The sequence below is a fragment of the Lathamus discolor genome, unplaced genomic scaffold (genome assembly GCF_037157495.1).
Source record: "Lathamus discolor isolate bLatDis1 unplaced genomic scaffold, bLatDis1.hap1 Scaffold_235, whole genome shotgun sequence".
In the NCBI taxonomy this organism is placed as follows: domain Eukaryota; kingdom Metazoa; phylum Chordata; class Aves; order Psittaciformes; family Psittacidae; genus Lathamus; species Lathamus discolor.
In genome coordinates, this window is record NW_027069264.1 from 1 (window position 1) to 23936 (window position 23936).

Sequence of the window (23936 nt, forward strand, 5' to 3'; positions counted from 1 at the left end):
TAATGGGAGGAATGGGGGGAATGGGGGAATGGGGGGAAGGGGGAATGGGGGGAATGGGGTGCAATATGGGAATGGGGTAATGGGGGTAATGGGGACAATAGGGGCAATGGGGTAATGGGGGGAATGGGGCAATGAGGGAATAGGGGAAATGGGGGCAATGGGGGTAATGGGGTGCAATATGGGAATGGGGTAATGGGGGCAATGGGGGTAATGGGGCAAGGGGGACAATGGGGGCAATGGGGTAATGGGGGGAATGGGGGCAATGGGGGTAATGGGGTGCAATTGGGAGAAATGGGGGCAATGGGGGTACTGTGGGCTCATCCCAAGCTCCACATTAAGCCCCATCCCAAGCCCCAACCCCAACGCTCACCCCAGGACTCCATCGCTCCCCCTCACCCCCCGCTCCAGCCCCATTCCTCACCCCATTCCCGCAGAACCCCCCGGGAAGTGCGGGATTTCGGGCTCGGATCCCGGGATTTTGGGCTCGTATCCCGGGATTTTGGGCTCGGATCCTGGGCTTTTGGGCTCAGATCCCAGACTTTTGGGCTCAGATCCTGCGATTTCAGGCTCAGATCCTGGGCTTTCAAGCTCAGATCCCGGATTTCGGCCTCAGATCCTGGGATTTCTGGCTCGGATCCTGGGATTTGGGCTCAGATCTTGGCTTTCGGGCTCGGATCCCGGGGTTTTGGGCTCGGATCCTGGGATTTTGGGCTTGGATCCCGGATTTCAGGCTCAGATCCTGGGATTTCGGGCTCGGATCCTGGGATTTCGGGCTCGGATCCTGGGATTTTGGGCTCGGATCCCGGATTTCGGGCTCAGATCCTGGGATTTCGGGCTCGGATCCCAGGATTTCAGGCTCGGATCCTGGGCTTTTGGGCTCGGATCCCAGGATTTCAGGCTCGGATCCTGGGATTTCGGGCTCAGATCCCGGGATTTCGGGCTCAGATCCCGGGATTTTGGGCTCGGATCCCGGGATTTCGGGCTCGCATCCCGGGATTTCGGGCTCGCATCCCGGGATTTCGGTACCTCCACGAAGTTGGTGTGCTTGGCATCGCGGACGGTGACCACGGCGTGCACCTCCTCGATGAGCTTCTGCTTCTCGTCGTCGTCGAACTGCATGTACCACTTGGCCAGGCGCGTCTTCCCGGCCCGGTTCTGGATCAGGATGAAGCGGATCTGCCCCGGGGGGGCAAATAACGGGATGGGGGGGGGGCAATAACGGGATGGAGGGGGTAAAATGGGATTGGGGGGGGTAAAATGGGATCAGAGGGGGTAAAAAGGGCTCGGGGGGCAAATCTGTGCCATCCACTCTGTTGGGGGGGGTTGGGGTCCTTGCTCCCTTAGTGTCTTATATGGTGCATGGATGGCCTATAGGGAGTGTTACATGCTCTCTATATATATGGAACGTATATAAGTGACATATACATGCACTATATATATTATATAGGCTATATAATGTAGCACATTTGTCTCATTATTATTATATAGTATATATAGGATGTATATAATATTATATGTATATCATACATATACATTTTTATGCATATTTTATATAATAAATCCTATATATGTATAATATAATATATTATATATAATACATATGTAACAGTACACCATTATATTATACATACATGATCTATCACTAAAAACACATATATGCACTATATACAATATATATATTATATATATAACACCTATAGGAAGTCATATGCTGCCCATAGGGAGTCTTCTATGCCCCCTATACATGTCCCATAGGGAGTCTTCTATGCTGCCTGCATGTCCCATAGGGAGTCTTATCTGTCCCCCCCTATATATCCCATAGGGAGTCTTGTATGCCAGCTATAGGTAAGATAAATACGACATGCATCTACATTACGCATACATCCTCTATATCATTATTTATAGGGTACAGTATATACTTTACTATCATATATAGTCTGTATTGCATATTATACATTTATATATAACGCATATGCATAATGATACGCGTGCATAGACATATAGGGCATATAAGGAGCCTCCCGTGTCACCTCTATGTCTGACAGGGCCCCCCCTCGAACAGCCCCCCCTTTCCATAGGGCACCCCTATAGGGACACTCCAATGGGGTGCCCTATAGGAGACACCCCCCCCCTCCCCGGCCACTTCCCCCCCCTCCAAAGCCGCTCCCTATGGGGGGGACCCGACACCCCCACAAAGCCGCTCCCAATGGGGCGCGCTATGGGGACCCCGTCCCCTATGGGGCACCCCATAGCCCCCTATGGGGCACCCCATAGCCCCCTATGGCCCCTCCTCAATGGGGGGGGCCCCCCCCGTTGCCCCCCCGTGCCCCCCCCACCCTCTCCCCGCTCCTCACCATGGCTGCTGGTCCCGTGCCCCCCCCGGCTCTAACCGGATATCCCCTCCCGGCTGCCGCAGGGCACGACGGGAGTTGTAGTTTTGACCCCTCCGCTTAGGGACACATTACCCAGAGGGCTTTGCGCCGAGCGCGGGGCATGACGGGAGCTGTAGTTCTGATCCCTCCGCTTAGGGACACATTACCCAGAGGGCTTTGCGCCGAGCGCGGGGCATGACGGAAGCTGTAGTTCTGGTCCCTCCGCCTGGGGACACATTACCCAGGGGCCTTTGCGCCGAGCGCGGGGCACGACGGGAGTTGCAGTCCTCCCGTCCATTCCGCTGTCACTCCCTCCTCACCGAGGCCTCCGTGCAGGCCGCGGGCCTCACACCCGGGCTCCCTTCGCCCCCGGGGAGGCGCGGTCACCGCCGTTGAACCGCGGCGGGGTCCCGGTAGCAACCGGAGACCGAACGGGCTTTGAGGCCTTCCCTCCGTTACTCCTTGCCCGGGTCGTAGTACGCATGCGTAGCGCGGCGGGGGCAGCGCCCCCTAGCGCACGGGAGGAGGGCAGGCAGAGGAGGAGGAGGAGGAGGAGGAGGAGGAGGGAGGGGGGAGGAAGGCGCCGCCGCCGCCGCCATTACGAGGCCGAGCCCGCCCCGCCGCCGCCCCCCGCCGCCGCCCCGAGGGGGGACATGGCGCTGCCGCCGCCCGCAGCCCCCGGCCCGGCCGCCACGGTAAGAGCGGGCCCCCCCCCCTTCCCCCCCCCCCCCCCCATAGACATCCACACTCCCGAGCCCCCCCCCACCCCCCCCCGGCTGCGAACAATGGGACCGCCCCCACCCCCGCCAGCCGCCGTCCCGCCGGGCCGGCCCATTGCCCCCCGCGGGGGGGAGCCGGGAGGGGACAGCCCCGAGGGGGGGGGGGGGAGCAAAATGGGGAGCGGGGACCCTCGATATGGGGGGGGGGGGGGAGGGGGGAGGGGGGGTATCTCCTATAAGTTATGGGGGGACACCCCCGTTGGAAGGGCGATGCACCCCCGCTATGGGGTGGAGGGAGGTTTCCCCCCCCCCCCCCATGGGGGTAAATGGAGGCGCCCCAGCTTTGGGAACGGGCCCTTAAAGACCCCCCTATGGGGGGGCTGTACCACGTGGGGGGGGGGGTGCGTATCCCTTAACCCCCCCCCCCCCATTCCATCCCTTTTCCTCTTGTCCCATCCCCATTCCAAGCGTTCCTCTTCCATCCCGTTATGGAAGCACCCCCAAACCGCCCCCCCCCCCCATTAACCATCCCTTTTGATCCAGGGATAAAGTACTGGGATAACGGGAATGGTGTTGGTTGGGATGGGAAGCTCCACATAAGGGGTTAATGGGAATGGGGGGGGTTAATGGGAACAGGGGGGTTTAATGGGAATGGAGGAATTATGGGAATGTTGGGGTTTAGTGGAAATGGGGTGGGATAAATGGGAATGGGGTGAATTTAAAAGGAATGGGGGGTATTAATAGGAATGGGGTGAGTTTAATGGGAATGGGGGGTATTAATGGGAATGGGGGGTATTAATGGGAGTTGAGTGGTTTTAATGGGAATGGGGGGGTATTAATGGGAATGGGGTGGCATTTAATGGGAATGGGGGGGTTATTAATGGGAATGGGGTGAGTTTACTGGAATGGGGGGTATTAATGGGAATGGGGTGGTTTTAATGGGAATGGGGTGAGTTTAATGGGAATGGGGTGAGTTTACTGGGAATGGGGGGTATTAATGGGAATGGGGTGAGTTTACTGGGAATGGGGGGTATTAATGGGAATGGGGTGGCATTAATGGGAATGGGGGGGTTATTAATGGGAATGGGGTGAGTGTAATGGGAATGGGGGGTATTAATGGGAATCGAGTGGTTTTAATGGGAATGGGGTGGGATTAATGGGAATGGGGGGTATTAATGGGAGTCGAGTGGTTTTAATGGGAATGGGGGGGGATTAATGGGAATGGGGTGGGATTAATGGGAATGGGGGGTCAGTGCCTTGCTCATGATGTTAATGGGGCTTTGCTCCGGTTCGGATCCCATCAGGAGCTGCTGGATCCCTCCAAGCCGCTGGGAATTGGTGCTTGAATCCAGGGAGCTCAAGGCCGGATCCACAGGTGAGGGCACCTGGAAGCTGCCATTCCATGAATCCCATCCCGCTTTTTAGCCGGAGAAGCTCATGGATTTGACTGTAACCCCCCCTCCCCACATTGGTGCCAGAGGCTGCGGCATTCCCGCTGCGTTCCGTCCCCATTCCCAAAGTGGGGAAGCTCAACAAGGCTCCCTCATAGGGCTGGGAATCGAGAGTCAAATCCCTTTTTCCTGCTTTTTAGCCCATCCATTCCCAGCCCCATTCCCAAATGCTGGAATTTTCCCACTTTCCCAACCGGTTGCTGTGATTCCAAGTGGCACCAAATGGGAATGTTCCTTGCTTGGAAGGGCACAAATTGCCTCATCCCAACTCAGGGAATGGGATTTAGGGAGCAGCACATCCCAAGTGGCCACGCTCCGGCTTTTCCTTGCTCCCTCCTTTGATCCCTTTGGATTTTCCCCTCCTTTCCCAACCACGCAAGGGATTGGTAAATGGTGGCTTTGGGAATGTGCCATTGGGAAGCTCATCCTCTCCTGAACGTCTCCAGGCGATCCATGTTGTTCCATAGGGCTTGACCGGGATCATTCCCTCCTTATCCTAAACCCATGGTGGTGCTGCTGGATGGGGCATATCCAATGGGATTGTAAAGCCCTTTGGGAAGCTCCAGGATCTATCCCTATGGCCACATTTCCCACCCCACCAGTGAGCTCCAGGCCAAGGCAATGGGGATCCCTCTCCTTGGGCTGGGAAAGGGGTCGGAGCTGGGAATTCCTCTTCTTCAGGGAAGCCCCATTTCTTGGGATTGCTGTTGGGAATGGGGTGGGAAGAGGGATTTTGGGGCGGTTGCCATGGAAACGGCCACGCTGGTGGCATCTGCAAGCCGCAGTTGAGAGGGAGGCAGCTCGGGGTTGGCCTGGTTGGGCTGCTCCTGGCTCCATTCCTGAGGGATCTCAAGGGCTTCGGCCCCATCCCTGGGGACTCGCAGGGACCTTCCTCCGGCACTGGGACCTTCTCCATGAGGTTGGATGGATCCATGCCCACCACGGAGAGGGTCCTGGATGGGTTTTGATCTGGTTGGGTTGGATGTTGGATGCTTCCTGGTGGTGGGAACACAGTGGGAAGGGCTTTGGTTGGGCCATAGGGACCTGTAGATAGACATTGGCCATGGCCAACAGCTCAGTGGAGACCATGGCCAGCACTTCAATGGAGACCTGCACATGGACATTGGCTATGGCCAACACCTCAATGGAAACCTGCACAGACATTGGCCATGGCCAACACCTCAGTGGAGATCATGGCCAGCACCTCAATGGAGACCTGCACAGACATTGGCCATGGCCAGCACCTCAATGGAAACCTGCACAGACATTGGCCATGGCCAGCACCTCAGTGGAGACCTGCACATGGACATTGGCCATGGCCAACAGCTCAATGGAGACCTGCACATGGACATTGGCCATGGCCAACAGCTCAATAGAGACCTGCACATGGACATTGGCCATGGCCAACAGCTCAATGGAGACCTGCACATGGACATTGGCCATGGCCAACACCTCAATGGAGACCTGCACATGGCCATTGGCCATGGTCAACACCTCCGTGGAGACCTGCACATGGACATTGGCCATGGTCAACACCTCCGTGGAGACCTGCACATGGACATTGGCCATGGCCAAGACCTCAGCGGAGACCTGCACATGGACATTGGACATTGGCCAACACCTCAATGGAGACTATGGCCAACACCTCAATGGAGACCTGCACATGGACATTGGCCATGACCAACACCTCAATGGAGACCTGCACATGGACATTGGCCATGGCCAACACCTCAATGGAGACCTCAACATGGACATTGGCCATGGCCAACACCTCAATGGAGACCTGCACATGGACATTGGCCATGGCCAACACCTCAATGGAGACCTGCACATGGACATTGGTCATGGTCAACACCTCAATGGAGACTATGGCCAACATGTCAGTGGAGACCTGCACATGGACATTGGCCATGGCCAACACCTCAGTGGAGACCTGCACATGGACATAGGCCATGGCCAACACCTCAGTGGAGACCTGCACATGGACATTGCCCATAGTCAATGGGGGTGGTGGGACACTGGGATGGGTTGAATGGAGAAGCTTTGGCTGCTCCATCACCATCAAGGCCAGGTTGGAGCATCCCTGTGGAAGGTGCCCCCCTTGGAACTCGATGATCTCCAGCTCCTTCCCACCCCAAAGCGTTCCATGCTTCCGTGCTGTGGGTTGGACCAGGCGGTGCTTGAAGGTCCTTCCAACCCAAACCATAGGGATGAACTTCCCAAGATCCCATCCAACGCTTCCCCCTTCCAGTTGGAAGCTATTTCTCCTCATCCCATCCCACGTCCAAACCCCCTCTTGGAACCCCTTTAGCCTCTCTCCCTGGACCTTCTCCATAGTAGAGGTGCTGCAAACCCTCTCCATGATGGAATTCCAGGCCGGAATTCCGCTTCCGCTGGCGGGTTAGCCCCTGGCAGTGGGTTGAAGAGGAAGAGGAGCCCACTAAGCTCGGGATTGTGGGATGCTGGGATAACCAGCCCCAAACTGGGATTGTGGGAGAACCAGCACCAGTTTGGGGACCCAGCATCACTGCCGGCTCTGCGCATTCCCAGTTTTCTGGTGGAAAAAACCCTTCTGGGCTTTGGCTCCTCTTCGGAAGCGGAATTCCCTCCCTCCGAGCTGGGAATTGCAGGTCCCTTCCTGCTTTTCCCGGTGTAAATGAGTAACTCCTGACTCAGGGATTTGGGGAGAAACTGAAAGTGAAGCCGGTTGGACGCGGCTTTCCCCTTCCCACGTCCCATTGGACTTTGATTCCTCCGACGGAGCCAAGTGGGAATGAAGCGGGAGGGGGATTCCCTTATCCCGGTGCCAGCGCCTGCGGAAATCCAGAGTGGGAAAAGGCTGGAAAACTTCCTGGCTCTTGCAGCCTCATTTGACAGGAATGAAGCTGATCCATAGGGATGATCCTCAGGAATTCCATAGGCTGCGCCAAGACGGGGTTTGGACCGTGATCCCTGTCGCTTCGGTGTCCCAGTCAGTTGGGTTTTGCTGGAGCTGCTTCCCTTTTGCTCCTGGAATTCCGTTGTGGAATCCCTTTGGCATCAATGGAAGGGGGAAAGTGGCTTTTCCACCAGGAAAAGTGGCCAAAGCCCCTGAGTTTTCCCGGATTTGTTGGCAATTCCATCAGAATTCCCTGCTTTGCTCCAAGGATTAATGTGGGAAGTGGTGCAGGATGCTCCTGTTGGACACTTGGAATGTTGCTGCTTTCTCCTCTCCTGGTTTTGGGCTCAGGGGGCTTTTAGCTCCTGCAGAACCTTGGGAATGGGGTTGGAGATCCGTTGGGAATGGCTGGGAAGACGCTTTCTTGTGCCACGGGGTTGAGTGCTTTAGACCTAAACCGACTCCCTGTTGGTGGGCCATGGTTGGGAAGACGTTATTCCAGTTGGGAATGCGGCTCTGTCCTGCTTCGTCCAGTCCTTCTCCATTCAACCCATTCCAGTGTCCCCCCCCCAGGGCAAAGGGATGCTTCCTTTGACCCCCTTTCCTTCCAATTGGGAACGCCGGCCAAGCCACCCCGCTTCCCTATGGATCCCTCTGCTGCTGCCCTGCTCTGCTCCCATGGGCAGGACCTTCCCAAAGGAGAGGGCTGTGGTGGGAAGCGGCGGTCGGATGCGGTCGGGTGCTGGGGCTGGCGCCGCCGGCATCTCCTCGGGGATGGGATTTGGGATGGGCTGAGGTGGCAGGAGCAGGAAGGGGAAGGATCGGGATGGTTCCAAGTGACGATGCTTTCCCTTCCTCCTAGGGGAGAACCTCGGCTGCCCGGCCCCGGGGCCCAGCACGACCTGCGGCTGCCGGTCCCTGCGGGATGAGCAGGTGGGATCCCGTCCTTCCCATGCCCTTCCTGCCTTGAGACGCGTCCTCCCCAGCGCCGCGGGGAATCCTCTCGGAAGCCGTTGACTGGGACAGGATGTGCGGACGATGATGATGGCCAGGAAGCAGGATGTCCGCATCCCCACCTACAACGTCAGCGTGGTGGGGTTATCCGGGACGGAGAAGGAGAAGGGCCAATGCGGCATCGGGAAATCCTGCCTCTGCAACCGCTTCGTGCGGCCCAGCGCCGACGAATTCCACCTGGATCACACCTCGGTGCTCAGCACCAGCGACTTCGGGGGCCGGGTGGTCAACAATGACCATTTCCTCTACTGGGGCGAGGTGGGGAGAGCCCTGGAGGACTGCGGCGAGTGCAAGCTGCACGTGGTGGAGCAGACGGAGTTCATCGACGACCAGACCTTCCAGCCCCACCGCAGCACCGCGCTGCAGCCCTACATCAAGAGGGCCGCTGCCACCAAGCTGGCCTCGGCCGAGAAGCTCATGTACTTCTGCACGGACCAGCTGGGCTTGGAGCAGGACTTTGAGCAGAAGCAGATGCCCGACGGGAAGCTGCCGGTCGATGGCTTTCTCCTCTGTGTGGACGTCAGCAGGGGCATGAACAGGAACTTCGACGAGCAGCTCAAGTTCGTCTCCAACCTCTACAACCAGTTGGCCAAGACCAAGAAGCCCATCGTGGTGGTGCTCACCAAGTGCGACGAAGGGGTGGAGCGGTACATCCGCGACGCCCATACTTTTGCCTTAAGCAAGAAGAGCCTCCAAGTGGTGGAGACGTCCGCTAGGTCCAACGTCAACATCGACTTGGCCTTCAGCACCTTGGTGCAGCTCATCGATAAGAGCAGAGGCAAGACCAAGATCATCCCCTACTTCGAAGCCTTGAAGCAGCAGAGCCAGCAGATCGCCGCCGCCAAGGACAAGTACGAGTGGTTGGTCAGCCGCATCGTCAAGAGCCACAACGAGACGTGGAGCAACGTGAGCTTCAAGATGCAATCCTCCCCGGAATACCAGGATTACGTCTACCTGGAAGGGACCCAGAAGGCCAAGAAGCTCTTCCTGCAGCACGTGCATCGCCTCAAGCAGGAGCACATCGAGCGGCGGAGGAAGATGTACCTGGCCGTGCTCCCTCAAGCCTTCGAGGCCCTCATCCCGGACCTGGACGAACTGGATCACCTGAGCTGCGTGAAGGTGGAGAAGCTCTTGGAGACGAAGGCGGATTTCCTCAAGTGGTTCGTGGTGCTGGAGGAGACCCCGTGGGACGCCACGAGCCACATCGACAACATGGAGAACGAGCGCATCCCCTTCGACCTGATGGAGACCCAGCCGGCCAAGCAGCTCTACGAGGCTCACTTGGAAAAGCTGAGGAACGAGAGGAAAAGGGCGGAAATGAGGAGAGCTTTCAAGGAGAACCTGGAGACTTCGCCCTTCATCACGCCTGGGAAGCCCTGGGAGGAAGCGCGCAGCTTCATCATGAACGAGGACTTCTACCTGTGGCTGGAGGAGGCCGTTTACATGGACATCTACGGCAAGCACCAAAAGCAGATCATCGAGAAGGCCAAGGAGGAGTTCCAGGAGCTGCTCTTGGAATACTCGGAGCTCTTCTATGAGCTGGAGCTCGATGCCAAGCCCAGCAAGGAGAAGATGGGCGTCATCCAGGACGTGCTGGGCGAGGAGCAGAGGTTCAAGGCCCTGCAGAAGCTGCAGGCCGAGCGCGACGCCCTCATCCTGAAGCACATCCACTTCGTCTACCACCCGACCAAGGAGACCTGCCCCAGCTGCCCTCTGTGCGTGGACTCCAGGATCGAGCAGCTCATCAGCTCCCGCTTCATCCGCCCCGCGGAGCGCAACCAGAAGAACCTGCTCGCCGACCCCGCCATCGACAGGATCAACCTGGTCATCCTGGGCAAGGACGGCCTGGCCCGAGAGCTGGCCAACGAGATCCGGGCGCTGTGCACCAACGACGACAAGTACGTGATCGAGGGCAAGATGTACGAGCTGGCGCTCAGGCCCATCGAGGGCAACGTCAGGCTCCCCGTCAACTCCTTCCAGACCCCGACCTTCCAGCCCCACGGCTGTCTTTGCCTTTACAACTCCAAGGAGTCCTTGTCCTACGTGGTGGAGAGCATCGAGAAGAGCCGCGAGTCCACCCTGGGCAGGAGGGACAACCACTTGGTTCACCTGCCCCTCACCCTCATCCTGGTCAACAAGAGGGGGGACACGAGCGGGGAGACGCTGCAGAGCCTCATCCAGCAGGGCCAGCAGATCGCCAGCAAGCTCCAGTGCGTCTTCTTGGACCCTGCCTCTGCCGGCATCGGCTACGGGCGGAACATCAACGAGAAGCAGATCAGCCAGGTCCTGAAGGGGTTGCTGGACTCCAAACGCAACCTGAACCTCGTCAGCTCCACCGCCAGCATCAAGGACCTGGTAGACGTTGACCTCCGCATCGTCATGTGCCTCATGTGTGGCGATCCCTTCCACACGGACGACATCCTCCTGCCCATCCTGCAGTCCCAGAGCTATCGGCCTGCCCAGTGCGGGAGCAGCAGCTCCGTGCTCCTCGAGCTCTCCATCGGGCCCCACAAGAGGCGCGTGGAGCTCTCCCTCCTCTCCTACCATTCCTCCTTCAGCATCCGGAAGAGCCGCCTGGTCCACGGCTACATCGTCTTCTACTCGGCCAAGCGCAAGGCGTCCTTGGCCATGCTCCGTGCCTTCCTGTGCGAGGTGCAGGACATCATCCCCATCCAGGTCGTGGCGCTCACCGACGGCTCCATCGACATCCTGGACAACGACTTGAGCCGGGAGCAGCTCACGGAAGGGGAGGAGATCGCCCAGGAGATCGACGGCAAGTTCACCACCATCCCCTGCAGCCAGCCCCAGCACAAGCTGGAGATCTTCCACCCCTTCTTTAAGGACGTGCTGGAGAAGAAGACCATCATCGAGGCCACCCACATGTACGACAATGTGGCCGAAGCCTGCAGCACGACCGAGGAGGTCTTCAACTCGCCGCGAGCCGGTTCCCCTCTCTGCAATTCCAACCTGCAGGACTCGGAGGAGGACGTGGAGCCTCCCACTTACAGCCCCTTCCGAGAGGACTTGTCCATGCCCGCCTTGGCCAAAGACCACTCGAAGCTCTCCATGGAGCTGGAGGGGAACGATGGCTTGTCTTTCATCTCGGTCATGAGCACCTTTGAGAGCAAGCTCAACAACAAGGTCCCCCCTCCGGTGAAACCAAAGCCCCCCGTGCATTTTGACCTTACCAAGGGGGACCTCTCCTACTTGGAGCAAGGCCACCGGGATGGGCAGAGGAAATCCATGACCTCCGGTAGCTGGCTGCCCCCCGATTGCTTCGATCCCTCGGACTACGCCGAGCCCATGGACGCCGTGGTGAAGCCGCGCAACGAAGAGGAGAACATCTACTCCGTGCCTCACGACAGCACCCAAGGGAAGATCATCACCATCCGGAACATCAACAAGACCCAGTCCAACGGCAGCGGCAACGGCTCCGACAGCGAGATGGACACCAGCTCCTTGGAGAGGGGCCGCAAGGTGTCCGTGGTGGCCAAACCGGTGCTGTACAGGACCCGCTGCTCCAGGCTGGGCAGGTTCGCGAGCTACAGGACCAGCTTCAGCGTCGGCAGCGATGATGAGCTGGGCCCCATCCGGAAGAAGGAGGAGGAGCAGGCGTCCCAAGGCTACAAAGGGGATAATGCGGTCATTCCCTATGAAACGGCCGATGGGGAGGATCCGAGGAGGAGGAACATCTTGAGGAGCTTGAGGAGGACGACGAAGGTAGGCTGCTGTGCGATGGGGAGGGGAGAGGTGGGGATGGGAGGGTTGGATGAGGGCAGGCTGGATCCCGGGGGGCTGTGGTCAATGGGGTGAGGGTGTGGTTGGACAAGGGCATGGAACGCGGTCGATTGGTGGGCTTGGTTGGGGCAAGGGTTGGTGAAGAACAGCCTGAAGGACGTGGTGGGAGGAACACCGTGAAGGACGTGGTGCAAAGATCACACCGTGAAGGACATGGTGTGAGGAACACCGTGAAGGACATGGTGTGAGGAAGACCATGAAGGATGTGATGTGAAGATCACACCAAGAAGGACAGGGTGTGAGGAAGACCATGAAGGACATAGTGTGAAAGTCACACTGTGAAGGACGTGGTGCAAAGATCACACCATGGAGGACATGGGGTGAGGAACACCACGAAGGACATGGTGCAAGGATCACACGATGAAGGATGTGGTGTGAGGGACACCAAGAAGGACGTGGTGTGAGGAAGACCATGGAGGACATGGTGTGAAGATCACACCATGAAGGATGTGGTCCAAGGAACACCATGAAGGACAAGGTGTGAGGAACACACCATGAAGGACATGGTGGGAGGAACACCATGAAGGACATGGTGCAAAGATCACACGATGAAGGACATGGTGTGAAGATCACCGTGAAGGACGTGGTGCCAGGAACACCATGAGGAACATGGGGCAAGGAACACCGTGAAGGATGCAGTGTGAAGATCACACCATGAAGAACATGGGGCAAGGAACACCGTGAAGTACATGGTGCGAGGAACACCATGAAAGACATGGTGTGAGGAAGACCATGGAGGATGTGGTGTGAAGATCACACCATGGAGGACGTGGGGTGAGGAACACACCATGAAGGACATGGTGCAAGGAACACCATGGAGGACGTGGGGTGAGGAAGACCATGGAGGACGTGGGGTGAGGAAGACCATGGAGGACGTGGGGTGAGGAACACACCATGAAGGACATAGGGCAAGGAACACCATGGAGGACGTGGGGTGAGGAAGACCATGGAGGACGTGGGGTGAGGAAGACCATGGAGGACGTGGGGTGAGGAAGACCATGGAGGACGCATTCCCAGCTGTGGCTGAAGCTGGATGGGGCCACCCAGAAGGTGCTGGGGGGCTGAGGACGCCTCTGAGGTGGGACCCCTTGTTCTTAGGGGGCATCTCCCAGGGTCCTTGGCTAGGGGGGAGCGGTGCCAGGTTCCCCATGGACAATGGGATGGAGCTCCCAGAGCACCCGGCTGAGGGGCGGAAGCGGTGGGATCCCGAGGGACCTGGAGAGGTGGGACCAGGAGAACGTATGGAGCTCGAAGGCGAGGAATGGGAGGGACCTGCAGGGATCCAGAGGAAGGGACCGGTTCTGACCCGGGGGCTCCAAGCTCCATCCATGGGATCACAGAAGGGTTTGGGTGCTTCCAAGGGCTTATCCACTGGGATAAGCCATAAACCAGTGGGATACACGGTAAACCAGTGGGATAGACAGGAAACCACTGGGATAGACAGGAAACCATTGGGATAAGCAGTAAACCACTGGGATAAACCATTGGGATACACAGTAAATCATTGGGATAAACCATAAACCATTGGAAAAAGCAGTAAACCATTGGGATAAGCAGTAAACCACTGGGAGAAACCATTGGGATAGGCAGGAAACCATTGGGATAGGCAGGAAACCATTGGGATAAGCCATAAACCATTGGGATAGACAGGAAACCATTGAGATAAGCCATAATCCATTGGGATAAACAGTAAACTATTGGGATAAACCGTCATCCATTGGGATAACCCATAATCCATTGGGATAAACCGTAATCCTTTGGGATAAGGCATAATCCATTGGGATAAACCATAATCCATCGGGATAAACCATAATCTGTTAGGATAAGGCGTAAACTGTCGGGATATAGCGTAATCCATCATGATAAGGCGTAATCCGTCGGGATAAGGCGTAATCCATTGGGATAAGGCATAATCCGTCGGGATAAAGCGTAACCCGTCGGGATAAACCGTAATTCATCGGGATAAGGCATAATCCGTCGGGATAAGGTGTAATCCTCATCTGTCAGGATCAGGCATAATCCATCTAGGATAAGGTGTAACCCATCGGGATAAAACGCAAACTGTCGGGATAAACCGTAATGCGTCAGGATAAGGCATAATCCATCGGAATAAACCGTAATCCGTCGGGATAAGGTGTAGTCCATCGGGATAAAGTGTAATCCATCAGGATAAGGCGTAATCCATTGGGGTAAGGCATAATTCGTCGGGATAAGGTGTAATCCGTCGGGATAAACCATAATCCATTGGGATAAGGCATAATCCGTCGGGATAAACCGTAATCCATTGGGATAAACCGTCATCCATTTGGATAAACCATAATCCATCAGGATAAACCATAATCCATCGGAGTAAACCATAATCCATCGGGATAAACCATAATCCATCGGGATAAGGCATAATCCATCGGGATAAGGCGTAATGCATTGGGATAAGGTGTAATTCGATGGGATAAAGCGTAATCCGTTGGGATGAGGCGTAACCCGTCGGGATAAAATGTACTCCGTCAGGATAAGGCATAATCTGTCTGGATAAGGCATAATCCATTGGGATAAAGTGTAATCCATCGGGATAAGGTGTAATCCATTGGGATAAACCGTAATTCATCGGGATAAGATGTAATCCGTCAGGATAAGGTGTACTCCATTGGGATAAACCGTAATCTGCCGGGATTAATAATCTGTTGGGATAAGGCGTAATCCATGGTGATAAGGCGTAATCCATTGGGATAAACCATAATCCATCGGGATAAGGCGTAATCCGTCGGGATAAGGTGTTACCCGTCAGGATAAAATGTAATCCATTGGGATAAAGTGTAATCCGTTGGGATCAGGCATAATCCCTCAGGATAAAGCATAATCCATCGGGATAAGGTGTAATCCATTGGGATAAAGTGTAATCTGTGGGGATAAGGCGTAACCCGTTGGGATAAGGTGTAACCCATCGGGATAAAACGTAATCCATTGGGATAAAGCGTAATCCGTCGGGATCAGGCGTAATCCCTCAGGATAAAGCATAATCCGTTGGGATGAGGCGTAATCCATTGGGATAAAGCGTAATTCATCGGGATCAGGCGTAATCCGTCGGGATAAAGCGTAATCCTTGGGGATAAGGCGTAACCCTTTGGGATAAGGTGTAACCCATCGGGATAAAACGTAATCCATTGGATAAAGCGAATTTGTCGGGATCAGGTGTAATCCCTCAGGATAAAGTGTAATCCGTTGGAATCAGGTGTAACCTGTCGGGATAAAGCGTAATCCGTGGGGATAAAACGTAATCCATTGGGATAAAGTGTAATTCATCGGGATCAGGCGTAATCCCTCAGGATAAAGCATAATCCGTCGGGATCAGGTGTAATCCATTGGGATAAAGCGTAATCCATCGGGATCAGGTGTAACCTGTCGGGATAAAGCGTAATCCATGGGGATAAACTGTAATCCATTGGGATGAAGTGTAATTCATCGGGATCAGGCGTAATCCCTCAGGATAAAGCGTAATCCGTCGGGATCAGGCGTAACCTGTCGGGATAAAGTGTAATCCGTGGGGATAAGGCGTAACCCATTGGAATAAAGCGTAATTCGTCAGGATCAGGCGTAACCCGTCGGGATAAAGCATAACCCGTCAGGATAAAGCGTAATCCGTCGGGATAAAGTGTAATCCGTGGGGATAAGGCGTAATCCATCGGGATAAAGCGTAACCCGTCGGGATAAAGCGTAATCCATCGGGATAAAGCGTAACCCATCGGGATAAAGCGTAATCCATCGGGATAAAGCGTAACCCGTCGGGATAAAGCGTAATCCATTGGGATAAAGCGTAATCCGTCGGGATAAAGCGTAACCCGTCGGGATAAAGTGTAATCCATTGGGATAAAGCGTAATCCGTCGGGATAAGGCGTAATCCATTGGGATAAAGCGTAATCCATCGGGATAAGGCGTAATCCGTGGGGATAAGCCGGAAGGCCTCACTTCCCGTTGTCCCACAGAAACCCAAGCCCAAGCCCCGGCCGTCCATCACCAAGAGCACGTGGGAGAGCAGCTACTTCGGGGTGCCCCTGAGCAGCGTGGTGACGGCAGAGAAGCCCATCCCCATCTTCATCGAGAGGTGCATCGAGTACATCGAGGCCACGGGTGAGGGCAGCTTCCAGGCAGGAGCCGTGGAATTCCGCGCCCGGAACGCCGCGGGCTGGGCCCCGCATCCCAGCTCCTGGCCGGTACCCGCCGGGCCTCACCCCCTTTGTCCCCCCCCAGGGCTCAGCACCGAAGGGATCTACCGGGTGAGCGGGAACAAGTCGGAGATGGAGAGTCTGCAGAGGCAGTTCGACCAGGGTGAGCTGCCGGCATTCCCCATCCCAACCCCTTCGTGTCCCGGCATTCCCCATCCCAGCCATTCGTGTCCCGGCATTCCCCATCCCAACCCCTTTGTGTCCCAGCATTCCCTATCCCAACCCCTTCGTATCCCGGCATTCCCCATCCCAACCATTCGTGTCCTCGGATTCCCCATCCCAACCCCTTCGTGTCCCGGCATTCCCTATCCCAGCCCCTTTGTGTCCTGGGGTTCCTCATCCCAACCCCTTTGTGTCCCAGGATTCCCTATCCCAACCATTCATGTCCCGGCATTCCCTATCCCAACCATTCGTGTTCCAGCATTCCCTATCCCAACCATTCGTGTCCCGGGATTCCCCATCCCAACCCCTTTGTGTCCCGGAATTCCCTATACCAACCCTTTCGTGTCCCAGCATTCCCTATCCCAACCATTCATGTCCCGGCATTCCCTATCCCAACCATTCATGTCCCGGGATTCCCCATCCCAACCCCTTTGTGTCCTGGGATTCCCTATCCCACCCCCTTCGTGTCCCGGGATTCCCTATCCCAACCCCTTCGTGTCCTCGGATTCCCCATCCCAACCCCTTCGTGTCCTCGGATTCCCCATCCCAACCCCTTCGTGTCCTGGAATTCCCTATTCCAACCCCTTTGTGTCCCGGAATTCCCTATCCCAGCCCCTTTGTGTCCCGGGATTCCCCATCCCAACCCCTTTGTGTCCCGGCATTCCCTATCCCAACCCCTTCGTATCCCGGCATTCCCCATCCCAACCATTCGTGTCCCGGCATTCCCTATCCCAACCATTCGTGTCCCGGGATTCCCCATCCCAATCCCTTTGTGTCCCGGAATTCCCTATTCCAACCCCTTTGTGTCCCGGAATTCCCCATCCCAACCCCTTTGTGTCCTGGGATTCCTCCTTCCCATCCCAAACCCCCTGGGTTCCTTTTTATCCCTTTCCTGATTTTTTTCCCTGCCTTTTCTCCTTTGCTTTTCCATGGATTTCAGCCATTCCCAGACCTTCCCCGCGCCCCTCATCCCTGCCCCTTCCCCTCCTCATCCCTTTCCTTGCCGACGCCAGCGCCCAGCCGTTCCGCCCCCCTCCAGCCCCGCTTTCCCCCCTTCCTGCCCCTCTCGGCTCTTTGGGAAGCGCAATTCCAGCCGCTGGGATCTAACCGGGAGCCTCTTCCCGTTGCAGACCACGGCCTGGACCTGGCCGAGAAGGATTTCACCGTCAACACCGTGGCTGGAGCCATGAAGAGCTTCTTCTCCGAGCTGCCCGAGCCTCTGGTCCCCTATTCCATGCAGGTGGAGCTGGTGGAAGCCCACAGTGAGTCCGTCCTCTTCCCAACGCCATTCCCGTCTCCCGGATTCCATGCCATGGAAAGCAACGGGGCTGGGGTTCTCCTCAAGGTGGCGGCCCCGCAATCCCTGTGTAAGAGGAGGAATCCCATGGGATGATGCTGCTCTTCCTGATTCCCTTCCCATTCCCTCCTGGCAGAGATCAACGACCGGGAGCAGAAGCTCCACGCGCTGAAGGAAGTGCTGAGGAAATTCCCGAAGGAAAACTATGAGGTCTTCAAATACGTCATTGGCCACTTGAACAAGTAGGTAGCGGGGGGGTCCAGGATGCAGGAATAACGCTGGGATAGCCCAGAAAGCAGGATTGGGGATGGGGGGGTGTCGAGGTGATGCAGGATCCAAGCAGGATGTGACCATGAGCATCCCATTGTCCTCTCTGGCTTGGACCAAAAGGATCCAAGTGGGATGTCCCCATGAGCATCACCTCTGGTTTGGACCAGATGGATCCAAGTGCGATGTCCCTATGAGCATGCCGGAAGGATCCAAGCGGGATATCACCATGAGCATCCCAGATGGATCTGAGTGGGATGTCACCATGAGCATCCCAGATGGATCTGAGTGGGATGTCACCATGAGCATCCCAACAGGATCCCATTGATGTCACCATGAGCATCCCAACAGGATCCCATTGGGACGTCCCTGTGAGCATGCCTCAGAATCCCATTGGGATGTCCCCATGAGCTCTCCAACAGGATCCCATTGGGACGTCCTCTTGAGCACCCCGGCAGGATCCCATTGATGTCCCCATGAGCAGATCCTATTGGGACGTCCCCGTGCGCATCCCAACAGGATCCCACTGAGGTGTCCCCATGAGCATCCCGGCAGGATCCCTTTGGAAATTCCCCAAGAGTGGATCCCATTGGGTTGTGCCCATGAGCTCCCTGGCAGGATCCCACTGGGACATCCCCATAAGCACCCCAGCAGGATCCCATTGGGATGGCCCCATGAGCAGATCCCATTGGGACACCCCCATGAGCAGATCCTATTGGGACAGCCCCATGAGCTGATCCCATTGGGACGTCCCATGAGCACCCCAACAGGATCCCATTGATGTCCCCATGTGCAGATCCCATTGGGATTCCTCCATGAGCAGATCCCATTGGGACATCCCCATGAGCACCCCAGCAGGATCCCATTGATGTCCCCATGAGCAGATCCCATTGGATGTCCCATGAGCAGACCCCATTGGGATTCCTCCATGAGCAGATCCCATTGGGACATCCCCATGAGCACCCCAACAGGATCCCATTGATGTCCCCATGTGCAGATCCCATTGGGATTCCTCCATGAACAAATCCCATTGGGATGTCCCCATGAGCACCCCAACAGGATCCCATTGATGTCCCCATGAGCTGATCCCATTGGGATACCCCCATGAGCACCCCAACAGGATCCCTTGGGAATTCCCCATGAGCAGATCCACTGGGGTTCCTCCATGAGCAGATCCCATTGGGACATCCCCATGAGCAGATCCACTTGGGATGCCCCTATGAGCACCCCAACAGGATCCCATTGATGTCCCCATGAGCAGATCCCATTGGGACGCCCCTATGAGCACCTTAGCAGGATCCCATTGGTGTCCGCATGAGCAGATCCCATTGGGATGTCCCCACGAGCACCCAAACAGGATCCATTGGGATGTCCCTATGAGCACCCAAACAGGATCCCATTGGGATGTCCCTATGAGCACCCCAGCAGGATCCCATTGATGTCCCCTTGAGCAGATCCCAACAGGATCCCATTGGGAAGTCCCCATGAGGAGATCCCACTGGGATTCCTCCATAAGCAGATCCCATTGGGACGTCCCCACGAGCACCCCAACAGCCCAATAGGATCCCATTGGGACGTCCCCTACGAGCAGATCCCATTGGGACGTCCCCATGAGCCGATCCCATTGGGACACCCCCCACGAGCAGATCCCATTGGGACACCCCCATGAGCAGACCCCATTGGGACACCCCCCATGAGCAGATCCCATTGGGACACCCCCATGAGCAGACCCCCATTGGGATGCCCCCCATGAGCAGATCCCATTGGGACGCCCCCCATGAGCTGATCCCATTGGGACGTCCCCATGAGCAGATCCCATTGGGACGCCCCCATGAGCCGATCCCATTGGGACACCCCCCATGAGCAGATCCCATTGGGACACCCCCATGAGCAGACCCCATTGGGATGCCCCCCATGAGCAGATCCCATTGGGACGCCCCCCATGAGCTGATCCCATTGGGACGTCCCCATGAGCAGATCCCATTGGGACGTCCCCATGAGCCGATCCCATTGGGACACCCCCCACGAGCAGATCCATTGGGGACACCCCCATGAGCAGACCCCATTGGGACACCCCCCATGAGCAGATCCCATTGGGACACCCCCATGAGCAGACCCCATTGGGATGCCCCCCATGAGCAGATCCCATTGGGACGCCCCCCATGAGCTGATCCCATTGGGACGTCCCCAATGAGCAGATCCCATTGGGACGCCCCCATGAGCCGATCCCATTGGGACACCCCCCATGAGCAGATCCCATTGGGACATCCCCATGAGCACCCCAACAGGATCTCATTGATGTCCCCACGAGCACCCCAAGAGGATCCCATTGGACGTCCCCATGAGCAGATCCCATTGCGATGTCCCCACGAGCACCCCAACAGGATCCCATTGGGACATCCCCCATGAGCAGATCCCATTGGGACATCCCCCATGAGCAGATCCCACTGGGACACCCCATGAGCAGACCCCATTGGGACACCCCCATGAGCCGATCCCACTGGGACACCCCCCATGAGCCGATCCCACTGGGACACCCCCATGAGCAGACCCCATTGGGACACACCCATGAGCCGATCCCATTGGGACACCCCCATGAGCAGATCCCATTGGACATCCCCATGAGCAGATCCCATTGGGACATCCCCACGAGCACCCCAACAGGATCCCATTGGGACACCCCCATGAGCAGACCCCATTTGGGATACCCCCTATGAGCAGATCCCATTGGGACATCCCCATGAGCACCCCAACAGGATCTCATTGATGTCCCCATGAGCACCCCAAGAGGATCCCATTGGGACATCCCCCATGAGCAGACCCCATTGGGACACCCCCATGAGCAGACCCCATTGGGACACCCCCATGAGCCGATCCCATTGGGACATCCCCACGAGCAGACCCCATTGGGACACCCCCCATGAGCTGATCCCATTGGGACACCCCCATGAGCCGATCCCATTGGGACAACCCCCCATGAGCAGACCCCATTGGGACACCCCCATGAGCAGACCCCATTGGGACACCCCCATGAGCCGATCCCATTGGGACACCCCCCATGAGCCGATCCCATTGGGACACCCCCATGAGCCGATCCCACTGGGACACCCCCCGCCCTGCCCGGGTCCGCCTCCCGCGGGACGCTGCCGTTGTGCCCGCAGGGTGAGCCAGCAGCACCGGGTGAACCTGATGACGAGCGAGAACCTCTCCATCTGCTTCTGGCCCACGCTGATGCGCCCGGACTTCAGCACCATGGACGCGCTGACGGCCACGCGCACCCACCAGACAATCATCGACCTCTTCATCCAGCAGAGCCCCTTCTTCTTCTCCTCCTCCTCTTCTCCTCCTCCTCCTCCTCTTCCCGGCCCATCCCGGAGCCTCCCGGCGCCATTCCCACCTCTCCCTCGGCGCTTCCGCCCGGAGCCGCTCCGCTCCATCCCGGCGCGGCTCCGGCGTCGCCTCCTCGGACGCCGCCGTCGCCGCAGTCCCCGGTGCAGGCGCTGCTCCCGAGCCAGCTCCAGGCGGAGCCGCCGGCGCCGTGAGCCGATCCCATGGGAATGCTCGGCCTTTCCCCGCTTGCCCATAAACTGGAGCGCGGCGGTGGGGGAAAAGGGGGGGGGGGGGAAGATTCCGGACTTTTCCATCTGGGCAAGGAGCGCGCATCCGCCGGGATGGAGGCGAGGGACATCGGACGCTGCGGTCGCCCTTGGCGCCGGTGCCACCAAACCCCTTCGTATCCCATGGGACGCGGGCGGCGCTGCCGGAAGCTCATCCCGGATGGAGCCGTTGGGATGTGAGGCTGATGCGTTGGCATCCGAAGCGCAGCCGACGCATCCCAAGCCTCATCCGGAACAATCCAAGGCTCAGCGGATGCATCCCGGGAATCAGCCACTGGAGCCCAGGACTCCCCAGGACCCCATTCCCTGCTCCAGGCATTCCGGCATGAAGCACTTACAGAGGGGAGGGGCTGCTCCCGCTGCCCCCATCCCATTTGGGGCTGGATTTGGGGGGGGGGGGGGGGTTGGAATTCCCTTGGGAAAAGCCGGCGCCCGGTTGGGATTTGGACCCAACGGGGCAGGAAAATCGGGATTGGGATGTGGAGAGGACACATTGGGGGGGGGGGGGGGTTTGTCCTGTGGATCCCATAGGGATTAATGGGGGGGGGGGGAACCTTGGATTCCTGGATCCTTCCCGGCATTCCCAGCAACTGGATTTTCATGGTACCACTGGGAGAGCACGGGGAAGGCTCCCACCGCCCCGCCTGGGTCTCTTCGCACTTTAAGACCCCCCAAAACCCACCCCAGGGATGGAAACACCCCCAAAACCACCCCCAAACTGCCCCAAATCAGCCCAAACCCACCCCAAAAATGCCCAAAACCACCCCAAAAAATGCCCCCAAACCACCCCAAAACCCCCTCACAAAGGGCTCTCCCCATCCCTTTCGTCCATCCGAAAGAGGCCAAATCCTTCCCGGATGGGCCCAAAGTGGCCAAAAATGGCAATTTTCACCCCAAAGAGGGGCTTCTGCTGTGAAAAGGAAGCTTTTTGGGGTGGTTTTCTGGGGTCAAAAAGGGCAAACCCGGTCAAATTGGAGGCCAAACTGGGGCCAAAAGGCCCTTTTGAACCGTTTGGCCCTTTCCTGCTGCTTCCTCCTCCTGATTTGGGCTCAAAACTCCGGATTTCGGGGATTTTCCCACCTCAAATCCCTCAAAATCCCCATTTTCCCCTCAAAACCTCTTGAAATCCACCCCCCCCACACACAAATGCCATTTTTAAGCGATTTCACCCCAAAATCAGCCCAATTTGGGGGCCTTTTGGGGGCGTTTTGTGCTGTGCGAAGGAGCCGCTGAGGGCCTGGGCGGGAGCTGTCGCGATACCTGGGGCCTGTCGCGATATCTTCGGGCCTAACACGTCCCCCCTGTAGTTCTTGGTGATGGAAGTTGCCTTTTTCCTGCTTTCCTGAGGTCTGGAAGTGTTGGGGGGGGAATGTTCCAGAGTTGAGGAATTTGGTGCCTGGCCCAAAAAGGGGGGATCCTTGCACTGGACGGGTCCGGATGGGCCCCATTCCCCATGGATATTCCCGAAGGAATTAGGAGGGAGAGAAGAGAAAGCGCCTGGATGAAGCCATTGGGAGCAGGTCATTGGGAATGGGGCTTTGGTGCCAATGGGAATTCCGGCTGCTCCAGCCCCATTCCCCCCCCTTATCCCACAGGAATGGGCCAAGCTGGGGCTCTCCCACCTCCTTTATTACCCCCTTTCCAATTGGGACCAAGACCAATCCCTCTTTTTTAGCCCCAAAAGAGCCAAAATGGGGGGGGGGGGGTGTTGGGGTAAACCAGGTTTAAACCCCCCAACGTTGCTCTTCCCCCCCCCACATCACTTGTGGGGGGCCCCATAGGATGGAGAACGCTGAAAGACACGGGAATGGCCCCAGGAGGAGGTTGGGAATGAGGGAAGGGAATAGGAATGGGGCCAAATGGGCCCTCAATGGGGGCTGGGGGGGGGGCGGTGGTACTATGGGGGTGACGGAGATGATGGATATGGGGGTGATGGAAACGATGGGACATGATGGGATATAGGGATGATGGGGTACGGGGGTGATGGGGATATGGGGGTGATGAAGATGATGGGATATGGGGGTGATGGGGATATGGGGGTGATGATGGGATATAGGGGTGATGAAGATGATGGGATATAGGGATGATGGGATATGGGGGGGTAATGAAGATGATGAGATATAGGGATGATGGGATATGGG

General features: G+C 57.1%; 2 protein-coding genes across 2 annotated transcripts; one reads left to right on the top strand and one right to left on the bottom strand.

Moving 5' to 3' along the window:
- Positions 1-732: 732 nt before the first annotated feature.
- Positions 733-2455, bottom strand: LOC136006477 (serine/threonine-protein kinase PRP4 homolog). The gene is made up of 2 exons (XM_065664506.1): positions 2355-2455; positions 733-1176 (listed from the first exon to the last, which is right to left on the bottom strand). Exons 1-2 carry the CDS (start codon positions 2355-2357, stop codon positions 733-735), a joined length of 447 nt encoding a protein of 148 aa, XP_065520578.1. The 5' UTR covers positions 2358-2455.
- Positions 2456-2953: 498 nt separating this feature from the next.
- Positions 2954-23117, top strand: ARHGAP35 (Rho GTPase activating protein 35). The gene is made up of 8 exons (XM_065664507.1): positions 2954-3067; positions 4396-4466; positions 8283-12154; positions 16213-16357; positions 16478-16555; positions 17745-17876; positions 18048-18153; positions 21340-23117. Exons 3-8 carry the CDS (start codon positions 8459-8461, stop codon positions 22331-22333), a joined length of 5151 nt encoding a protein of 1716 aa, XP_065520579.1. The 5' UTR covers positions 2954-3067; positions 4396-4466; positions 8283-8458; the 3' UTR covers positions 22334-23117.
- Positions 23118-23936: the final 819 nt, after the last annotated feature.